The sequence below is a fragment of the Myotis myotis genome, unplaced genomic scaffold, assembly GCF_014108235.1.
Source record: "Myotis myotis isolate mMyoMyo1 unplaced genomic scaffold, mMyoMyo1.p scaffold_m19_p_3, whole genome shotgun sequence".
Taxonomy (NCBI): domain Eukaryota; kingdom Metazoa; phylum Chordata; class Mammalia; order Chiroptera; family Vespertilionidae; genus Myotis; species Myotis myotis.
Genome location: NW_023416335.1, coordinates 204121728 through 204143885, shown reverse-complemented (window position 1 = coordinate 204143885; position 22158 = coordinate 204121728). Strand labels below are relative to the sequence as shown.

The following is a 22158-nucleotide window of genomic DNA, read 5'->3' as shown; positions in this document are numbered from 1 at the left end:
CCTTTCCGTTCACACCCAGCCCTCATCTTCTTTAAGCAGATGACAAGCCCGCCCGTTATTCTGCTCTGCTAAGCAGTTGTCATTGTTCTCCTGGTTTGTCATTGTTTTAATCTGGCTGTTTGCTCATTGTCTGGTCTGCTGATGCTTGTAATGGAGTCACATCACAGCTGAAAAGAGCTGGGGAGGAGTTGATCAAATTGTAGTCTTTTCATGTCAAAAATGACCAACAAACCCCCCCCCCCCCCCCAATTGTGCTTACCTGCAATTCAGAAATGTTAATCACCTAATATTTTGGAGAGTTTTTTGCTGCAGGACCTGTGGGTACACATATGTTACCTGGGACGAGGATGAGGTTTTAAATATCCACCCACCACCTCTTCATGTGCCAGTGTGATTGTGCTACGTGACTAAGAGCTTGTCCTTACTGAAACCAGGCCACACAGTCTCTGAGCGAACAGGGCCTGGAGGCAGCAGGTTTGACAGAGCACAGTTAATTGCTATTTGCATGTTTCTGCCAGCCCACCTTGGGTAAGACGCTTACCTTCTCTTACTAGTTTCCTGTGGCCGCTGTAACCAAACACCACAGAGCCGGAGGCTTAAACAACAGAAGTGTATGGTTTCCCAGTTCTGAGGCTAGAAGTCCTCATCAGGCATCTGGAGGTGTCAGCAGGGCCACGCTCTCTGATGGAGCTTGGGGAGCATCCTTCCTTGCCCCTTCTAGCTTCTGGTGTTGGCTGGCAATCCTCGGCCACCCTTGGTTTAGGGGGGGCCTCACTCCAGCCACCTGGCCACCTTCTCACTGTGTCCCCTCCCATTGTCTCCCCTGCACACCAGTCTCCTTGCCCAAATTTCCCCTTTTTTATAAGTGTACCATCATATTGGATTGGGGCCCAGACGACTGACCTCACTTTACCTTGAATCCTCTGAAAAGACCTTATTTCCATACATAGCACATTCTGAGGTCCTGGGGGATAGGATTTCAACATGTCTTTCTTGGGGGGACACAATTCAATCCATCACTCACTCCCTGAGCTGTACTTTTCCACCTCCAAGGCCCATCACCTGTTCCCACCCTCAACCTAGGGGTCAAACCCACTCACACTGAGAAAGCACTTCAGGGACAGACTCCCGGGTGATGTCCGAATGCCCCGGGGTGACAGATGTCTCTTATTCCCAGTACATGGTTTGGAATGAGCATGTGGCCCTGACACTAGACATGTCCTGTGTGATTTTTCAATTAGAAGCCCTTTGGGAAGTGTGCGTGTTTGACCTGAGCTCCGGGTTCGCTGGAAACAAGGAGCAAGCTGCCCACAGAGGTGCGCGGGGAGCGCCACCCCGAGGGTGTCTGACACGGCCGGCCAGTCACCTGCCTCGCCCTGACTTGCTGACCACTCACTCTGCCCTGCGGATACCGCGTGGATGCAAATCCTGAGATATCTTTCCCAGCTCTTGAATCTTTCATGGAGACCGTGGGGCTTTGCGGTCGTTTTATTGGTTTGTTTTCATGAATTGTATTTTGATATTCAAAAGAGGTTCCCCGGGGCAGAGGTTAAGGATGCTTTCAGAATGCCTTCTCCCAACAACTTGCAGTAGAAAGAAAGCTACAAAACAAACCGAAACAACCCTCTTTGAAAGGATGTGGGGGGGTCTCCAGCTTCCTTTTGCACAAAGCATAGCATATGTCGCTGTCAGAATGCGTGCGTAGATTCGTGTTTTCTTTGAGAAGCTCCGGGCTCTGCAGAAGTCTCACTTTGTTATATAGATCTTAGCATTATCCCCATCAGCCATGTCACTCTGCTCTGTTCCATTCCTACTTTTACCTGTTTAACAGTCACCCAGCTGTTGCTTGTCGGGTACCGGGTACCGAGCTGGGCACTGGAGCTCCCAGCAGGATGGCCTGGCTTATTGCAACCTGGTTGGGTTGTCTCCCAGCTCTCTCTCTATCCTGTTTGCAGGCAAAACTACCTTCTTTGCCACTACCTCTTGCAACAACAACAATAATATTGTTATTATTGCAACAACAGTTGTTTCAGCCACCGGCTCTGTGGTGTTTGGTTACAGCAGCCACGGGTAACTGGTAAGAGAAGGTAAGCATCTTCCCCCAAGGTGAGCTCGCAGAAACATGCAAGTAGCAAGAAACCGTGGTACAACCCCGGCTGTCTCCCTGACGTCTCGCCTCTTGCTGTCTCCCTGAGAGCAACCCTGTTCTAACTCCGCTGGTGTTTATTGGGTTGTTACACCAAGTTTCGCACAGCCAGCGGAACCGCGTGGCGAGAAGGAATCCTCTTTATGCCGCTCCCCGGGGCTGCGCCACGCGAGGGCTTTGATGATCTGTAAAACCCAGCTTCATTTTTAACGCGGGAGATCTTGCCACTTTTTTTGCCTTTTGGAATTTGAGTCCCTTAATAGAGTGTTTTGAGAGTTGGGCGCCGTTGGGCGGTTTTATGTCAGTGCCTCTCCGATGGGTGAAGTTCTGGGATCAGCGCTGCTCTGTGGCTGCCGCACGCAGTGCCACACTGGAAACGCGGCATCGCGGGGAGTGCTCTTTTCGCCGTGCGGTTTAGATGTGGTAATTGGACGGGCTGCGGAAAGGAAGGTTGATGTCCCCGTGCTGCAGGCATCAGTCTGCATCTGAGACTCGCATCCCAGCGAAGGGGATTCGTGGCTTGTTCGCTTCCGATGGGGACGGCGTGGCGTGGTGGCCCGGCACATTCTGTCCTTCCGTCCCCATCTTTCCTCCACTTCCTGACGGATGGAATCGGAGCGGACTTGTTCACGACACTTTCAGTGAGCTGCCCTGGAGAACAACTTCTCAGGGAATGAGGGGCCGGAGGGAAGGGTTCCGTGTGATCAGGAGAAGACGCCTGCTGGTGGGAGATATCTTGGACAGTTGCCTGGTGGGTTGGTGTTACTTTATGATGAATTTTGTAACGATCTTATTGAGAAAGAGGAGGAAATAGAAGTATCATCTGGGTGTAAGGTTCTTCACTGTCCCTCTGCATCTCATAGAAGTGCAGAATCATGAGGCCTTCGAAAAGGGAAGTGGAGATACTTCTGCCCTGGAGGTCAGAGGACCTGACCAAGGTCAGACCAACGTCATGGTGAAACCCAGGTCCCTGCCTTCCAGCCTCTTGCTGTCTCCCTCCAGCCCAGTCTGCCTTCTACATGATTCAGTGGCTCTTCTTCAACCAGGACTAATGCTGTCACTGGGCATCTGCCGCGCCCTCCCCCGCCCCCCCCCCCCCCCCCCCGAAGCAGTCTGGCTCTCCTGGTAAATGGGTGGGTACTTTCTGGGTAGCTATGGCCGTGGCCACATGGATGCTGCCAGCGATGACAGGGCCGGGTCCTGTTTTTGAAGCAGGGCCTCCTGGCTACGATTACTGAATGTATCTCTTAAAGATGAATATAAAACAGCTACCCTCCCAAGCAAATCATAAAACAAATTATGCCCTTGCCACCCAGAACTACAGAGAAACAGCAGGCTCTTGGAGGCACCGAGAGTAATGGCTGCAATATTAAAACAATGGTGGGGAGACCAGGCTGCAATCGCTGAAAGGCAGGGAGGCAGGCAGTAGTCCCGTAGTCCCCCGGGGATAATGGGTCTCCGAGACAGGGCCCCGTGATTTATTGTGCTTAATGTACTTATTTTTATTTGTTCCTTTCAACACGGCGCTTTGTCACTGAAGAGATTTGATAATGGCCCGTTTGCAGTCACTTAGACTCCGTAATAAAGCGCCACATCCTCGGCTGTCTGGGGACCCACGGCTTCATTGGCATTCCCCCTCCGATGTCACCTTCGCTGGTAGATGGCATGGATTGCGATAAGGGCTTCTTTGCCGCCCTTGAGAATTCCCATTGTGCCACCCGTCCTGACTCCTGCCACAGAGCCAGGCTCACGGAGTGGGTGGGTGGCCGGCTGTCCAAACCGGGCCAGCCCCCCTCTCTCAGCTCCTGCTACTTGGGGACAGCAGGAAGGAACCCCCTATTCTGCCGGGGAATATTCTCTCTGTAATAACAGCTCCCCGGGACTTTGTTTTCACAAACCACTCAGGAGCGTGTACCGCTCGCAGCTTTCCGGGTCAGCAAAAATTACAGCCGAGGATGTGGGTGTGGAGGGTTCCTGAAGAATGGGCTTGATTTACAGGCTGCGGCGGGCGTGTGCTGATGCCGGAGACCAGCTGCGTCGAGAAGCAGGGTGTGTCTCATTCAACAGTTGCGAGTGAGTCAACCTGAGTTCTTCAGGTCAGCTTCTTGGTGGGTTTTTGGGGGGCAGGGAGCTCTTCCACAGACGGGCCTCCTTCCTGCAACACGGTCCCTGACCTGCTCAGCAAGGCGGGGGCCATGGCTGGGAGAGAGGAACTGAGTCTCTTCTGACGCCCGGGTTCCCGTCTCTGAGGACCTGGTCCGCCGTCGGGTGTGGTCGGAGGGGATGGTGCTCCGCTCTGTGGCATCCACAGCGGCCCCCAAGGCAGTGCTGGGGACACTGTCGCTTTCTCTAGGGCTCGTCTGATCACCAAGAGAGAACAGGTGAGGGTCTACTTGCGGGAAACTCCCACAGCCACCAGGAAAAGACTCCTGGAAGGTGCAGAAGGAGCAGGAAAGTCAGGGGCAAACTCGGGGTGGGGATGGGGCGTGGTTGGCATCCCTGGACCTGGAATGAGGGGCTGCAAACACTGTCATCTATGTATTCTAGCGAGGTGACCGTATCCTTGAGGGCGGGGCGTGATGCCAATGTCACTGTGGCCGGCTGCTCGGCACCCTTGACTCCCCCTCCACCCCTCAAAAGTCTTAACGGGCTCCCGAGCCACTCTGCCCCAGGACAGGTGCCCGTCGGCCTCACAGTGTCCGTGGTGCCATGCGATCCAGCAGTGCCGCTTCTGGGTGTGTACCCAAGGGAACAAAAGCAGGGCCTGGAAGGGTATTTGTCTGCCCGTGCTCACAGCAGCACTGTCCCCAGTAGCCAAGGTGAAAGCAGCCCCATGTCCATCACTGGGGGAACGGGATCACAGACTCCCCAGGAGATGGGCCTACGCAGCCAAGAGTCGGAACACTGGAGGGAGGATGTCGGTAGGGCAGGAGGTTGGGCCGGAAGGAGAGAAGACAGAGGCCAAGGATGGGGGCGTGGTCCCTAGCAGCACCATAACGCCCACACCATTTAGAGGCGCACGCTGTTTGCTTCTTAGACGGGTAGCATCCAGGCCCGTGGCACTGGCCGCCAGCAGCCCAGTTTGGCGTGTCCGTGCTTTCCTCTGAGTTCGGTGGACCTCTGCATCTGCAGGGTGCCCACGACCCATTCCTCCTCAACACACAGCCGAGGGGTGGAGGGTTGGGGTCCACACCCAAAGGACTAGAGGGAATGACATGATAATTTTCCTGTCATAGGTGCTTTGAATAAACTCCTCACGGTGATATGTTTTCAAAGCTTTTGGAAGTTGAAGCATAGAGAACCTAAGGTGGTCACATAGGGATGTGAAAACCCTGGCGATGTTCGCTCTGTCTAAATTTGTGATTTAACGTCCCCCCCCCCCCCCCCCCGCCCCCGCCGCCTTCTTTACCCCCCTGCTCTATATTTTCCTACAGCATCACCGTATGCTCATACGTTGTGTGATTTACTGGAAGGTATGCTGATGACAGAAGGGATTTCTGCCTTGTACGTTGGAGGCTCTCGATCGATACTTGTGGAGTGAATGGACTGCGGCCTGTGGCTGGTGTCAGTGGGGTCCAGAGGGGAAAATGGAAGAATCTAAGACCTTTGTCTTTGATGAGCTCTGGGAGGAGCCGCAGGTTTTCCTGAGCGGGAGGAACGAGAGCTAGGAGTTAATTTTATTTTATCTACCCTCTTGGAGCGGTGTCTTCTTTGGCAATTAAAATGTATTTTTTTTTTTTTTGAGCAGTTGCCTTGTAATGGAAAAGACACTTCTGCAGGCTTTTAGTCTTTTATGTCTTCCAAACTGAGCCCTTTCCCCTGCTGTGGCTTCAATAATGCATCATTTCATAAGTTCATGGTCTTTAATGTGTTTCTGCTGAACCTCTGGTCTCAGCTAGGTAGTTAAATGAAAATTAACCACCGGGATGGATTCAGAGTTACCTCTTCACCTTCTCCCCTTCCACCCCCGCCCTCACCCCATGTGTGCAAAATAGGGTCTCATTTGTCTTCTTCTAGTGAGAGGTCGTGGTGCGCGTGTGCACGTGGGCGCCAGGTGTGGATGGGGGTACTGATTTATTTCACCATCAGAGAGATCCTTGGAAAAATAACGGTGTGTACATACAAGTTTAGGGACCTGAAGCAAACTGATGTTTCATGTTACTGTTGTGTCAGATTCGGGATTTGCAACGGCTGCTGGTCAGTGGTCATGTGTTCTGACAAAGCTCTGGAATTTACCCAACATTCATTCATTCATTCATTCAGTGCCTGAGGATTATTTTATGTGCATGAGGCACCCGGAAGGTGGGTGTGAAAGGCTTTTTGCATTAACGGCCCCAGTTCTCCGCACCTCTCTGACTTCCTACACAATAATCAAAGTGTGTTTCTGCAGCTTGTGAGTTTGAGCTCCACCGCATGACTGACTTTGATGTGACGGATGAGTCAGAGGGGTTGGCGTGCCAGTTTGAGGCCTTAGGAGCGGCATGTGTTGCTGCTGCTTTTCCCTGCCTCTTGGCCTTTGCTGCCAGAACAGCGTGGCCTTCAGCCTGTTAGACGGTTGTGGGAGGGGGAGTGGGATGAGAGACGCTTGGAGCAGAGCCGCCCAGCCCTCCCAGAAGCCTTTAGTGAGAGGCCAGGCCCACCCTCGATCAGCCCCGCCTACCTGAGGATACCTGAGTGAAAATGAATAACCCTGCCCCGCGGGGCCCCGCGTTTGATGGCTTGTTGTGCAGCACTGTTGTGCAACAGCTGGCGGGGCCAGTGGGATGCTGGTATCAGATGTGGATCCTGTTTGACCGAAGTCTTGGAGTTTGGTGATGCTGGTGGGAGGGCCAGGCCAAGATCATTAGCTCATACAGTGCAGAGAGAATGCGGGTGCCCTGAGAAAGGACTCAGAGGGGGAGCTGAGGGAGGGTGTCATCAGGGCAAACCTCCTGGAGGGGGTGGCCTTGGGAACAGGTGTTTTGAGACTCTGCTGTCAAAGTTCAGGATAGAGGAGCATTGACTAGGTTTCTGAGCTTAAAATATGTGATGTTTCAAAATGGATTTCTCACCAAAGCCAACTGTATAGATACCCATTTCCCATTGAATTGCTGATGACTTTGCTTCCACTGGACCAGAGGAAGGGTGTCGAGACATAAAGATGTGTTGGTGTCGGTGAGCAACACCACTATTTGCTAAACAGCCAGTATGGACAATGCTTATCACAAAGAATTACCCCAATACATGAGGGGCCTACCTACTAGAGCCAGGGGTGTGGCTGCCCAGCATGTCATAGGCACGACCGCGGGTGACCTCATCACCTTAGGAAATAGTCATAGCTACTAATGGTGACCTGTGTTTGCCTGCAGTTCATCCCCTGAGGCTGCTCGCTTCACCAGGAGTGGGTCGTGTCTCTTCTCCTGGACACACTGTATTTCCGGCCCAGAGCTTGGTACCTTTCCCACACGGAGCGCCCAGTGAATATGGAATGAATGAATAGATGCCTGCTCACTTCTCTCCTCCCGTCTTCCCGTCACTGGAGTCTGGTCTTCACGGGAGACCCCGTTCGAGAGCCACTGACTCAGCCAGCAGCTTGTCCCGTCTGTCCCGCTGGCGTTTTACGCAGGTGCCTCTGTGAGGTCTCCTTCCTGCGGCCCGGCCCCTGGGGGACCCCAGCAAACACCACGACCCAGAGCCCACCTCCCTCCCTGGATCGAACGGAGACCCCGTTTGAGAAGAGTCTGACTTCCCCTAGAACTTCAGAGGGCCCCGAGAAAAAATGGTTGAAGGAAGTCATTTTGCAGAGTTTCCAAATATGGGTTATTTGAGCTCCCAAAATCTCCAGCTTGTGGAGCGGATGGGCTCCCGAGGACACGCTTTCTTTTCTCTCGTTGAACAAGATGTCACGCGTGGTCTGGAGGCCTGCTAGTTGCTTGCAAAAGTCGGCCGGGCCCAGGAGGAAGCGAGATGCCTGGGCCTTTGCCACGCAATTGTCAGACAGCTACCCTGGCAAACTTGACAATTAGAATGGGAAGATGACACAGTTGAATAAGAGTCTTTTTCATTTCTATTGAATGAGGAGGCTTGAGGGGAAAGCTCGTTTAATTAAAAGGGAACCGAGGCACTTCAGAAGGGAGCCGTGTAGGAATTTCAGAGGCAGATGGCCCCTGCGGTTCACCATGCCAAGTTCTGCTCCAGCGTCCAGGGTTTCCTTTGGGGGGATGAGGCGGGTGCTGGACGAAGCTCAAGGACAGGGTCAGGCAGACCTCCATTTAAATCGGGCACCTGACTCAGTGTGCGACTGACGCTTAAGTCAGCTGCCGAAAACACCGCCGGTGTTCTCATCCCTCCCGTGCGCGAAATGACTGTTGTGCGCAATCTGTGAGGTTGTATTTGATGGAGCCTTGTAGGTAGGAGGGGCTCGGCGAGTGTCAGCCCCTTCACCCCATCTGTGACCCGGGTACTCTGTATTGCAAGCAGCGTTACTGCACTTCCCCACTATACACACACCACGTGCTCGGATGGCAAGGAAAACGGAGAGGCAGTTGAGAATGGAGCAGGGAGGGATTTTTTTGTAGATTCTGGAAGATGGTGACAAAAAGGAAGGGAAGAAAAGAAGGACGCTCCGCCTCTAGGAGTCTGTTTCTCAAACAGTGTTCCTTGGTGGGCTTGCAGATGTTCTCTGATACTTTTTGTTTAAATTAAATACTTTTAATTAAATTTTTAAAAAATATATTTTTATTGACTTCAGAGAGGAAGGGAGAGGGAGGGAGGGAGGGAGAGAGAGATAGGAACATCAATGATGAGGGAGAATCATTGATTGGCTGCCTCCTGCACACCCCACACTGGGGATTGAGCCTGCAACCCAGACATGTGCCCTGACCGGGAATCAAACAGTGACTTCCTGGCTCATAGGTCAATGCTCAACCACTGAGCTGAGCCGGTCGGGCTCATTAAAATTTCTTTAACGTCATTTTGATGTCATCTCAGATTAACATGACTCTCTTCTGGGTCATTGCATGACCCCTCATAACCAGGTCTGGCTGGCCCTGCATTAGCACCAGGGAGTCACGGCTTTGGCACCAAATGGCACCTCTTCAATTGAGGAGAGCTCGGGAAGGAGGGGGCAGGTGGCCTCCTGTGTGTAGAAAGCCTGGGTGGGGGCATCACCCTCAGAACAGCCTGGCTGACCAAGCAGAGCGAGCCTCCCTCCCCGGCACAGTGGGGGTTTAGGTTCCACATCGACTATCCTGTGACGTTTATCTCAACTTGTACTGATGTTGAATTTTTTAAAAAAGGAACCTTGTGGGTTTGTTTTGCTCTCAAGGCTGTTGTTGAGCCAGGAGTCAGGGTCACGTGCCCTCAGGTGATGCTCATGGGCTCTTTGCCAGGAATTCGCACCCCCCCCCCCCCCCTGTAAATCCTGCTCTCCCTTCACTCAATGTATTTACCCCTTCCTCAGCCTTCTCTCAATACCTTGCCCAGGTGAAAGTTGACCTGTGTTTTTAAAGATTTTTAAGGCACTTTTCTCAGCTGACTTGGACAGCTTTTGTGGGATGTTTTGGTTAATTTCTTTCTTTGGTTAATCGCTGGACCTGAAGCTTCTCTCTCCCTTCATCTGCGGTGATTAGCCCTGTGCCTGGCACTTACAACACAATCAATATTTGTTATTTATTTTTAGAAAGCATTTTTTCTTTTTATTATATTTTTGTCCTCACCTGAGGATATTTTTCCATTGATTTTTAGAGAGCGTGGAAGGGAGAAGGAGAGACAGAAACATCGATGTGAAAGACTTGGTTGCTTCACAACCAAGGCAACATGCCCTTGACCGGAATCAAACCCGGGACCCTTCAGTCCGAGGGCCCGACGCTTAATCCACTGAGCCAAACCGGCTGGGGCTAAATATTTGTTATTTAAATATTTTTTTATTTTAATGTTGTTTAAATAACATTGGAATAAATACTAAGCTAAAACTCAGGTCCTTGCCAACTTCTTTTCTACAGTGGGGCCTTGACTTACGAGTGTCCCGACTAACGAGTTTTTTGAGATACCAGCTGTTTCTCGGCTGATTTTTTGCATTGAGTTGACAGAGTAATTTGAGTTAACGAGCTCCTTAATGAGCTCGGTCTCCGAACGAATTAAACTGGTAAGTCAAGGCCCCACTGTATACCTGTGGCCCTGGTTACTCAAGTTCAGGTTGTGCAAGAGGAATTAACAAAGGGGGAGGGGAAGCAGGAAGTAGGAATGTATTGGTTCGGGGTGTCCTGGCTGAGCACCTGGGGGCAGGGCTGCCCTGGGTCAGGATCCCAGCCTACAACTCACCTTGGCCATTTACTTACCTGAGATGCCGATGGGAGGACCTTGTGATGTAGGGCCACCGTTTCTGGGTTTGGTGTCTCCTGAGAGATCCTTGTGAAGGCGGCATTCCTGTCTTTGTAAGATTTGGAGAGACTGTGGCTGGAGGGGAAGGTGAGCAGGAGGTTGGAGCTCAGGTGCCACCACACCCAGCCCTGCGGGAAGCTGAGCTGCTTACAACTAAAGCTCAGGCTCCTAAAGGGCATTGCTCACTAGATTTTATCATACTTTGTCTTCAGAGGCATTCACAGGCCACAGAGCACGGATAACAGGCCCTTTATTGCTCTGTCAATATCACAAGGCCCTTCCTGCAGCCCTGTGATGTCAATGTGAGTAAAACAATCCCATTTCCCAGATGAATAACAGACCAAGGCTTAGAGGCCATTGATTTGAACTTGGGGCTTAGGACTTCTGTCCTGACCTTGACCATCTACAGAAAGGGTGTCTGCCTTCTGCTGGGCTCCTGGGCGCAAGTCTCAGAGGGGTCGCTGAAGATACCAGCTTGCAATCCAGTGGCTCAGTAGCAACTTAATTGTATTTCCAGCAACTTAAAAAGAGAGAGATTCTGGCCCGACTGGCGAGGCTCAGTAGTTGAGCATTGACCTTACAAACCAAGAGGTCGAGGTTCGATTCCCGGTCAGGCTCGATCCCTGGGGGAGGGTGTGCAGGAGGCAGCTGATCAATGATTAATGATCCTCTCTCATCTCTTAGGTTTCTATCTTTCCCCTTCCTCTCTGAAATCAATAAAAATATATTTTTAAAAAAGGGGAGGAGGGATGGTTCTGCCAGGTCTGTGGAAGGCACCGTTGCCTGTGGAATACTACCCTGGTGCCAAACAGAACTGGGTTTGAGCGCAAATTCTGTCCCTTTCCAGCTGGAGTGAATTACTTCTTACCGTCCGAGCCTCGGTTTCCACCTGGGTAAAGGGCTTACGAGGCATTAGGATAAAAGGAGGTATCACGTGAACACTGCCTCGCTCGGCTCTCAGACCCGTTCCGGGGAATATTCTTCGTCCCCAGGTCCTCACTGCCCTTCTGTTAACCGGATTCTTTTCGGTGGGAAGCTTCACGAAGGCGCGAGCTGTAGGTACCGCCACGGGCTTGTGTTTGGGGGGGTGAGGAGGGCTGCCTTCATGCTTGGCAGGCGCTGGAGAAGCCGCAGGGAGCTCAGGCTTCGGAGGAGAGCAGGGGGTGGGCCTGAGCAGTCGGGAAGCCTAGAGGTGCTCCTGTCATTGTCCCCTGGAGACGAGCGGCTGGTTTTCGAGTCACTGTGTGTGCTTCGCTAAGAGGGTGATTGGCGGGAGGCGGGAGGCCTCCCTTCCCCGGGCGGGCGGATGAAAGGCTGGGTTGCCAGCCCTCGGCCGGCCCTGTGAGTGGTGACCTCCAGAATCTGGCGGCTCTGCGGGGTGGTGGCATCTAGCCTTTCAGGGCCTCCCCCATATGGCCCGGCCTGGCCTCCCACGGATTTATTCCTTGCTTAATCGTGACACTCCAGCCAAACTCAACAGTTGCTCGGATGTGGCAGGTGCTTTCCCACGTCGGGCCCTTCGCTTGGGCTGGCACTGTGTTGGTGCTGCCAGAGAAATGCGGGGTGTGATAAGTTGGCAGCTTCCCCGGGCTGACTCACCCTGAACCGAGGCTGTGTCGGGGGACCACTCTCGTCAGTGCCATCCGAGGAAGGCAGTCCCACGTACGGTGACCCCGGATGATCTTTGCAAATAGACAAGTGCTTTACCCTAAGGCAGCGGTTCTCAACCTGTGGGTCACGACCCCTTTGGGGGTCGAATGACCTTTTCACAGGGGTTGCCTAAGACCATCGGAAAACACATATATAATTACATATTGTTTTTGTGATTCATCACTGTGCTTTAATTATGTTCAATTTGTAACAGTGAAATTGGGGGTCACCACAACATGAGGAACTGTAGTAAAGGGTCGCGGCATTAGGGAGGTTGAGAACCACTGCCCTAAGGTGTTCCCAGCAGCCTGGAGGGCCGGCTCAGAAGGACCAGCACACGGAGGGAAGCAGGGCTGTGGGCCCATGTGCGGCTCCGCTCTGCCCTCATGGGGCTCACGCTGTAGTTGAGGTTGAGCTGGTGTTTGGTGTGGTGAGCAGAGACCGCCCTATGTTGAACCTGCATTCAGATCTTCATTGTTTTGATCATCATGCAAATATTTATTGAGCGTGACTACATTTGAGGCTCTGCTCTGAGGGCAGAGGGTCTATTAATAAACCCAGTGATAAAAGTCTCTGTCCTCAGGGACCTTATATTCTAGTTGAGGGAGACAGACTAAGAAATAAAGAAACTAACACATACGGAGTCTCTTGTGGAATCATAAGCATCGTGGAGTGCAAGAAAGCACAGGTGGGAGGGAGGAAGGGGTGTTGGGAATGAGTGGGGAGGTAGAGCTTGCAGGTTTCACTTGGTCAGGGAGGGTTTCTCAGAAGAGGTGGTTTGTGCAAACACTTGAAAACATGAGTCATGGGTATATCTGGGGAAAGAGCAGGCTGAGGTCAGTGCAAAGGCCCTGGGGTCATTTCTCAGTTGCTAATTGAGAGACCTCAAGGTGGGTCAGTGGCTAGAAGGGAGGGGGGTATGGAGTAAAATAGAATGGGGATGGGGTCAGAGAGAAATGGAGGTCCCGTTGTTCAGGGTCTGGTGGGCGGGCTGGGGGCCATTGGAGGAGGGGCATGAGCCTACTCATTTATCAGGGTCACAGGGCCATTGCCAGGTAGTAGCCAAGTACCTGGCTCGGAGTGGCATCTTCCTCACTCAGCCTGGCCCTGGAGGCTTATGCATGCCCCTTCCATCATCTCACAGGAAAGGGTCTTAAGCTGCTAAGACTGAAACAGCCACCTCCCTCAGCACCCGCCCCTCCCATGCTGGCTGCCAAGGAGATCTTTAGAGATGCTCTGACCCAACCTTCTTGTGTTAATGATTCAGAAAGGGGGGCCCAAAGTAACGAGTTTTCCCATTTGCAACATAACTCATCCAGCCTTCGTGTCATGCCTCATGGCCCCTGTGGATTTGTGAAGAGGCCGGGGTGATTTGTGGTCCAACGTGAGGAAAATTGGATTATGGAGCGATAAATTAAAAGAGTGCTCCATCAGCCTGCTGAAATCTCCATAATTTTGGACCCTTGGAGTTCAAGGTAATATTAACAAAGAAAGTAGAAGAACAAGGGGAGAAAATTAACATTTCTGCTCAGTTACGCGCACCTGTTGTTGCAAGATGGGATCCTGGGACTCACTAGACAGGCTTAGCGAGGTAATTAAGTGCATTTTATTGCTCTGTGGGATGTATGGAACTTTCACTTGCAAAGCGCATTAGTTACCATCTTTAGTTATTTTCTGTGACAAAGGTCAGCCTTGCTGTTCTGGCATCCCTTGCTTGTCTGGGTGAATGTCATCTCTGGTGTTTTTCCTAAGCTTTAACAGCGCCCCCTGCTGGAGGGCCCCGGTGGGCTGTGCTTCCCTCACCAGCCCCCTTTATGACTGCTGGGGGCGGAGGTGGTAGCCACTTGGCAAGTCATGGATGGAAGTTAGATGGGCTTTAGCCACAGGCGTTTCGTTTGCACTAGGTCACTGTCCTCCCTCATGAAGCAGAAGGACAAGCAGACCTGCTGGTGCGGGAGGGTGTGAGCAGCCACGCTGCGCGTGCTGTGGGGGGTGTTTCTTCCATGTCAGCCCTCAGTCTTTGCTGCTGCTGCTGCCCCCTGTGGGGGAGAGGGGGGCGGGGGTGGGGTGGGGAGGGGGGCTTGTCCTGCACCAGCCTGGTGTCCTGGAGAAGGAGCCAGGATGTCCGTGTTGACACGGTCACACATGGGAAGGGAAGGGGCCACCCGCTTCAGGGTTGCTACTTCCTGAACTGCTCCCTGTAAGCTCATTCCCCCGACCCTCACGCTTACCCTCGGCAAATTAGATGGGTCTTTCCCAAATTGGGATCTGCGGGTCTGTATGCTGATTCGACAGCACTTTAAAAATTGGGGATTTATACCTTGATGATACACTAAAAACAAACCAACAAAAAGAACTTCGCCATGTTTCTTTGCTGTGATCTTTTGCAATTCAAACGTGTTTTCATCAGCTAAGACCCGTGCTTTGTAACCAGCGTCCCGTGTCCTCCTTCCCTGTGGAGGGGCTCGGTTTATTACCCGCTTGCTTATAGTCCTAATTGTTTTGCCTTTCATGTCTCAAACTCCTGTCTGGGTGGTGAGGCTTGGATCAGCCTTCCCACACAGATGCTCGCCTTCTCTTTGCATTTCCCACCTGCTCATTCTGGGAGCTGCAGGTGACCTCGCCTGGCAGCTCAGCATGGGGACCCGGGCGGGGGATGGCGGGATGGCTCCTGGGCCCCAGGCCGGCTGCGAGCAGTTCTGCTCATTCAGCAGGACAGTAAGCCGTGCAACATGTCTGGTGCCCGGAACTCCTTTCCCAGCCCCAGGGGGCTCGTCACTGTGCCTTTGGAGGCCTGGTACTTGCACGGGGAGGCATCTGGAATGCTACAGGCTCTCCATATGGGAGCCTGTCCGGGAATGTCATTGAGAGCCGGCCTGGCCTGGCAGCCTCCATGGCATCTTTATTGAACCTGTAAACAAAAAAACAACAACAAACCTGCTTATAAAGTAGAAGGGGACAATTTGGAAGGATAATACTTATTCTTTGCAATCAGGAGCCTGAAAAATATATCAACATATAAAATAAAACCTTTCTCTTTTCTCCTGTCGCTTTGCTTCTGCCTATGTTGTAAGTAGAATAGGTAGTGGGGAAAAAGTTTTTCCAGAAATTTTCCGGAATTTGAAAGCAAGATCTACCCGAGGGTTCAGAGGAAAACATCTTCACCGGCTCTGACTGGAAGGTTTGAGAAAGCTTTTGCAGAGGAAAGGAAACCTCCATCGCCCGGGGCAGCTCCATCTTGCTGGAGAGGCCAGACTGTGGCCGGCAGGTGTGGGAGGGTGAGCCAGGCTACCAGGAAGAGGCGGGAGTGTGATCTTCAGGTCCTGGGTAGCGGGGACCAGGTGGGACGTGGGCAATGAGAAGAGGCAGGCCTGCATCTGAGCTCTGTTGTCTGGCTCGCTGACCCTGGGCAAGGCTGCAGGCTGTTTCTCACCTGAGCCTCAGTTTCCTTATCTGAAAGCGGGCCTAGTCCAGTCATCGCAGGAGGGGCTCCAAGGAGAAATACAGCAAAGTTCACTCGCACACCCATCTGCTGCGCAGACGCCGTGCGTGGCTCAGATTTCGGTCAAGACTCCTCTTCCATCTGCTCTGACTTAGGCCCAGATATTCCGAGGAACATGGCAGTTGTTCAGGGTCCAAAAAGGCTGTGAGGTTCTGTCTTTCGCTTCCGCTTGAACCTGCTTTTCTGGCCCTCGAGAAATGCTCTCCTGTTAGCTGGGTTTGGCACAATTTGGAGTGCTTGATTAACCCAGCAATTAATAAAAGTGGAGAGGTGACAATTGGTGTTACCAAGCTGCAGTCGAAAGAATGCGCTTGGCTTCTCTCCATGCAAACAGATTGGTGGAGAAGCCACCGTGGGGAGGACACATCGGGACACAGAGAAGGGAAGCTGGTTGGGAAAAGGTACTCAGAACAAAAGCCAGGCTGTCAAGAAGGGTTGGTTGGTTGGTTGATTATTTCATTCAGCCAACAGATATTTTTTTGAGTGCTTCCTACGTGCCGGATACTGGGCCAGGAACCGAAGATACATATACAGACAAGTCATAGTACTCCTGTGAAGAGGCCAGACTGGGGGTGGAGGTAACAGACGCATAAGCAGTGCATTGAACGTTTTGTGGTGGGTGCAGGAGAGATGGTGTTTAAAGTTCATGGGTGATGAGAAGAGAGCGAGCAGTAATGACTACAGAAAGGGTGGTGCGAGCCAGACCTTGCAGGTGGACAAGGGTATTTCAGCACAGGGGTCACCGTAGCAGAGGCAGAGGCCACTTACTCCTGAGTGATGGGGCAAATCACAGAGCCTTCCTGGGAGTTGGTTTTCTCATCTGTGAAATGGGTATTAAAACAATCCATGTTCCAATGGGTAGAAGGAAGATTCCTTCTTAGATTATGTGAGGCAGTGTGCTTGGCTCGTGGTGACCCCTCCTGTAGCAATTAGATGTCATACATCATGATTTCATCTCTGCAGAAGGTCACCCACACCCTGTGTATGCCGTGTCTCCCCTCAAGGTATCAAACAGCCTTACCCTTTAACACGCAGCCACCCATTGGTGATCCTGGTGGCAAGTAATTGAATGTCCGTTCTTCATTCTTTGCTGGGGTGATGGCATGGAGAGGCCACTGCTTTAAGGAATAGATTCAGCAATATGGGTGAGTTAGTGTGTCCAGTACTGGGGAGAACTCAGCCTCTCTTTAGAGCTGGAGTCAGATTCTGGCTCCACCTTTTGTTGGTCACATGACTTTAGGCAAGTCACTTCCATCACTCCCAGTTCCTGGATCCGTAGAATTTTGTCCAAAATGTATTATGTGTCAAGGTGAAACATGTATCTTAAGAACTGGGATGACGATGCCTTGGAAGGGGAGGGAGCTACCTTTGTAGGAAAAGTCCTCTATAAGCTGCTCTCCTGACTTCTGACCTGTAGACTGACCGCCTTCGTGTGCCTTCGTTTTCCAGCAAATCCCAACGATTGGGGCTTTGGGGGCCCAGTTGTTTCAGTCCTGCATCCCTGATGGTCTCCGGGGTTGGGGTTCTGTCTACCCTGGTTCTTGTGTCCATGGCACCGATGAGAAACAGGCTCATGGGAGTCGTGCAACTTGCCCAGGTCTCATGGCTTGAGAATGGATGAGTGGTTCACACCAGAGCTGTGGTGCTCCTTGGCAGCCCACATATTTTCTTCCGTGACCTTTTGTTTAAAATCCCAAGGTTGAGTTTGACTGCTGGACTGAGCAATATCTGGGGGTGCTGCTATGATGCTGCGGAGGAGGGACCAGCCATCCACCTCAGAGCCCAGGTGCGGGATGTATCCTAAGGCACCTCCCAAGCCCGGGGGGACGGACGGCCACACCCGAGCTGCTGGTGACATGGCTGGCAGAGCCCATCCAGATGGAGCTGCAGGAGGCTCAGCACTCGGGGCAGGCAGGGCCCTCACTGCCCTCTGACCCCACCTCTGCTTGCTGCTGACAAGTAGGCTCGGGCTCTGGCGAAGGACGCTCTCAATTAAATAGAGTCACCAGCTCACTTCCAGCAGAGTGAGAACCCGGATGCTGCCAGGTGTGAGCTGCCAGGTGTGAGCTACCTTCACCATCTCCTGCTGCTGGGCCGCTGCCTGGGAGCACCTCAGATGTTGGCACAGTCATCGCTCAGTGGATGAAGCTGGAGTGGCAGGCGGGCGTCCCTGCCCAGCCTGGGGCCGCTTGGTGTGAACCACTCATCCATTCTCAAGCCATGAGACCTGGGCAAGTTGCACGACTTCCATGAGCCTGTTTTTCATCGGTGCCATGGACACAAGAACCAGGATAGACAGAACCCCAACCCTGGAGACCGTCAGGGATGCAGGACTGAAACAACTGGCCCCCCCCAAACCCCAATCGTTGGGACTTGCTGGAAAGCAAAGGCACACGAAGGCGGTCAGTCTACAGGTTGGAAGTGTCCCTGCCCAGCCTGGGGCCACTTGGAAGTGGGTGGAGGTGGGCATGTGGATCTCAGACTTTGCTCTCTGGCATGGCCCTCTGCCCCCACCATTTCTCAGTCAAGTGGGGCAGGTGGTGGCTGTCATTCTGCAGTTGGCCCTGGCCACAGAGAGATTAGCCAACTGTTCTGGAATGGAGATACCCCCAGCCTCCTTGGCTCAGAGAATGCCGCTTGACCCATAAAGCCCCATGCAGGCCGGGCCTCAGCCTGGCTCTCCCTCCAGGATGAGGGGAGTAGACAGTGGGCAGAGAGAGAAGCTATTACCCTGGGTTCAGTGCCCCTACCCTGGACTGAAATTTAATTCCAAAAGGCAAAAGAAAATCGCCCTTCTGGGCAGTGGTTCTTACAAAAGTAAAGCCAACATTATGATGATAGTGCTGGCAAATGCATTGCTGAACAGTTTACTCTTTGCTGGCCACTGGGCCTGGCATCAGAGATCAGGTGTAACTCCGGAGCGAGGGTGTTGAGGCGTGAATCCAGCAGTCTCTGCTCAGCTGTGTGACCTTGGGCCAGTTACTCAGTGTCTCTGTGCATCTGTAAAACAAACAGCTCACAACAGCCACTACCTCTTAGGGTTGCATTAATGTAAAGCACTCAGGTGGCTGACTGGCGTGTTGAAGTCCCGGTAAACATTCATATAATGATGATGATGATGATGATGATGATGATGATGATGATGATGGACATGGAGCTCTGAGCAATCTGGTGTGTGCGAGATAGGTTAGTATTCCTAGTTTACAAACAAAGAAACAGAGGCACGCCCAGGGTCAGTTCCTGGCCCCCCCGTTTCACAGCCAATCGGTAGCTGAGGTGGCATTTGAACCCAGAGCTGCCCTACTGTTGGATTACCCAGGATGTCTCCCCTAAGGATTAGACTTATTTCAGAAAAAGCACCCCCTCACACACACACAGTCATTCCAGTGCAAACAGGACAGACTTATTTGATTTTCTGTTTAAAGCAGGGGTCCTCAAACTACGGCCCGCGGGCCACATGCAAATACAAATATTTTATTTGTTCCCGTTTTGCTTTTTTACTTCAAAATATGATATGTGCAGTGTGCATAGGAATTTGTTCATAGTTTTTTTTTTTAAACTATAGTCCGGCCCTCCAACGGTCTGAGGGACAGTGAACTGGCCCCCTGTTTAAAAAGTTTGAGGACCCCTGGTTTAAAGTAATGAACATAGCTAGTGTTTGTTGAGTGAACTGCCCCGCATCTGTTGCTGTGTTTCCTTTGTCTTGGCCGTGTCCTGAGACCTTCGTGGAAGAATGTTGAGGTGGGATCACAGGGGAGGGGTGTCCCCTCGAGTCACGGCTGACATGCTCCTGAAGGACCGTGGGTGAGTGAGGACGGTGGCAGTGGAGACCCTCTCTGACCTCTGCTCCTGCGTCCTTAACGGGACATGTGCCCGCAGCCCCCGCTGCTGCGCCCTTCTGACCTTTAGCCCCTTTTCTGGCTCATCGTCAGGATCCTTACAAAGGTTTTTGCTTTGACAAAGGTAGCACAGTCTGAGGGACCAATGTACCACTTTTTCATTTAAGCTCCCTGAGTGGGGGCAGGAAAATGGAGGACCAGTGAGGCCTAAAGGAGGAGGGAGAGATAAGAAAGGAGGGTGGGGAGGAGAAATGACAGGGTGGGGGTGAGAGGGCAGGAGATGGGGCAGCAGCGGAGGAGGGAGAGGTGAAACTGGGGACTTGCACTTGGATATTTGTGCCTTGAGAAGGGCAGGCAGGCCTGAAGTGGGAGGCAGATCCCAGCCTGGTGGGAGGGTTGGAGGAAGAATGCGAGATGCAGACAGCGGGAGGGTAAAGAATGGCACGGGGGTCTGAACGGGTCCTGCAGGCCTTAGCGCCAGGATTGGTTACGGGCACCTGATGAATGCCCGGCCTGGCCAGCTGAGGCCTGGCAGAGCTTGCAGCTTCCTGATCCAGTGCTTCTGGGCTGAACTGTCACCTCTCAAGATGTTGGTGGCGGCTGGGGGACTGAGGGAGACCGCTCGCTGACCCGATCGGTTCAGTGGTTTGCCTGGGGCAACTGCGGTCAGGCCCCAGAGCTTCCCGGGGTACCCGGCCTCCAGTGCTGAGTGGGGAGGGCGAGGTCCCCACTGGACACCACTCAGAAGAGTCTATACCAGCTCCTTGGTGTGGCTCATCAGCCCGGGCGCAGCTCAAGCTAATCAAGGCGTCCTCCGTCGGGCACTGCTCGTGCCAAGGGGGTTAAAAAAAGAACTACGTACTCACGCCCGATCCAAGGGCTGTTTGTGGGCAGTGCAGAAGTAATAAACCCAAACACAGGCCGGCCTTTTCAGCAGCGAGGTGGTACGCCCAGTGGGGCCAGATCCCGCCAGCTCCAAGTCAGCCTGGCGGTGGGGCTTGGCGGCCGCTTCCACCCCGCCCTCCAGGGCCATCCTCTTACCGGGCAGAGGTGAGTGGGCATGTTTTGTAGTCAACAGATCTGGTTTTCATGTAAAAGGCTTGCATGTCTGTGTTCCCAGCTGGGTCAGTCCTGTGAGTCTTTACCGGGGCCCCACGCTCTCCCCAGGAGGACCAGTGCCCACTGAGAGCCCGGCTGACCTCACGCTGCCCGGTACTCAGCGTCTGTCCCATCGTCGCACGAGAACTTGTTTCACAGGCGTGGCAATCAGGTCCAGGGGCTGAGTGACTCGCTGAGAGGGTGTACGACAGCTTCGGTGACGGTGATGGTGACGGAGAAGGCCAGCTGCTCTCTGCCCAGGCCCCGTGATACATCCTGGGATGGTGAATATGGTGTTAGTAGCACACGGCTAACATTTATCGGGTGTCTTCTCTGTGACACACAGGGTTGCACTTGATCTGGGAGGACTCTGTAGGCAGACCTGTCGTCCCTTTTGCAGGGTGAGTGACAGAGGAAGGGTCACGTCAGAGCCTGCATTCTTTCCACTGGGCCACACGCCGCCCAATGACCGTGCCATTGGAATGACCCTGTGGGGGGTGAATGGCTGGTGGGAAGGTGGGTGCCAGGACACCTCTGTTCTAGATCCTTCTTCCTTGCCGCCCAGCCCTCCTTGCCCTGTCTATCCCTGCCCCCATCCCTTTCCCAGTGTTGTTTTCTCCTCATTCGTTGACATTAGAAATAGTCTATTTCTGTATCAACAAATGAGGGAGACTTTAGCTGAGTTAACACTCATACCCAATGACTAGTTACCTATTAATATTAGCGTTGCAAGGCCCTGGCCCTGAAAACATTTTTGCTTCAGGTGAATAATGAGCTCCATTCCCTTCATGCTGAGTGATTAATTATGCAAACTGAATATGGTTGACGATCCTGTACGTCACTGGTGTGGTTCATTTTATGAAAGACCTAGTATTTCAGGGAAAATTTGCAGAGAGAAAGAAAAGGGAGGAAAGACGGAGCTGTGTGAGTGTGTGTGTGTGTGTGTGTGTGTGTGCGCAGGGGTGGGGTTTGGCTTAGCCTTAAAGTAAGAATGGACTTGAACTTGAACTTGATGCAGTTCAGATGTCCCCTGCTCCGGGTAGACCTGGGTACCTGTCCTCTCCTCCGATGGCCCCTCCTCTTTGACCTCCGTGGAAGAACGTAATGGCCAGGATATATGGCAGCTTGGCCATGTCCATGCCCTTCCTGGTCTGGGGCTTTCTCTTTTGTACTCCTGTTCCCTGACAGAGTGCTGGCACATAGTAGGTGCTCATTCAGTGTTTACTGAGATGACTTAATACACGAAAGCTTTGTGAGAGAGGGAGCTTGATGTCACTCTGCCTGCTGATTGCTCTAAGTAGCCCAGTCACTCCTGTCCTGATTTCTGTTGCCCATATGGACCTGGGTCCGTTTTAACTGCTAAAATGAACTAATTTGAATTTAGTTTGAACTAATGGGATGTATGCAAGTCACTGCCCATTTAGTTAATTGGTTTGTGTCATCAAATAAGCGTTTTAAGGGCCACTAAGCATTCTATTTGGCAGTTGGAGTACAAAGTTGAGAGAGAAGCGAAGGGTGTGGGCTTTGAAACCAGACCACTGGAGTGCAAGTCGCTTCTGGCT

The 22158-nt window shown here is 52.5% G+C and overlaps 1 protein-coding gene across 4 annotated transcripts in view; it reads left to right on the top strand.

The window, feature by feature from the left end:
* LARGE1 (LARGE xylosyl- and glucuronyltransferase 1) overlaps nucleotides 1–22158 on the top strand; it is a 428233-nt gene that overhangs the window by 15440 nt on the left and 390635 nt on the right. Inside the window, exon 1 of one of the 4 annotated variants that reach the window (XM_036297620.1) lies at nucleotides 19352–19463. The exons of 1 other annotated variant lie outside the window; for it this stretch is intronic. In XM_036297620.1, coding sequence (XP_036153513.1) covers nucleotides 19393–19463 — 71 coding nt within the window. In that variant the 5' untranslated portion in view covers nucleotides 19352–19392. Of the gene's footprint in view, nucleotides 1–19351; nucleotides 19464–20417; nucleotides 20549–22158 lie in introns of those variants that run through there. 2 more of the 4 variants (XM_036297619.1, XM_036297624.1) reach the window with 2 other exon arrangements.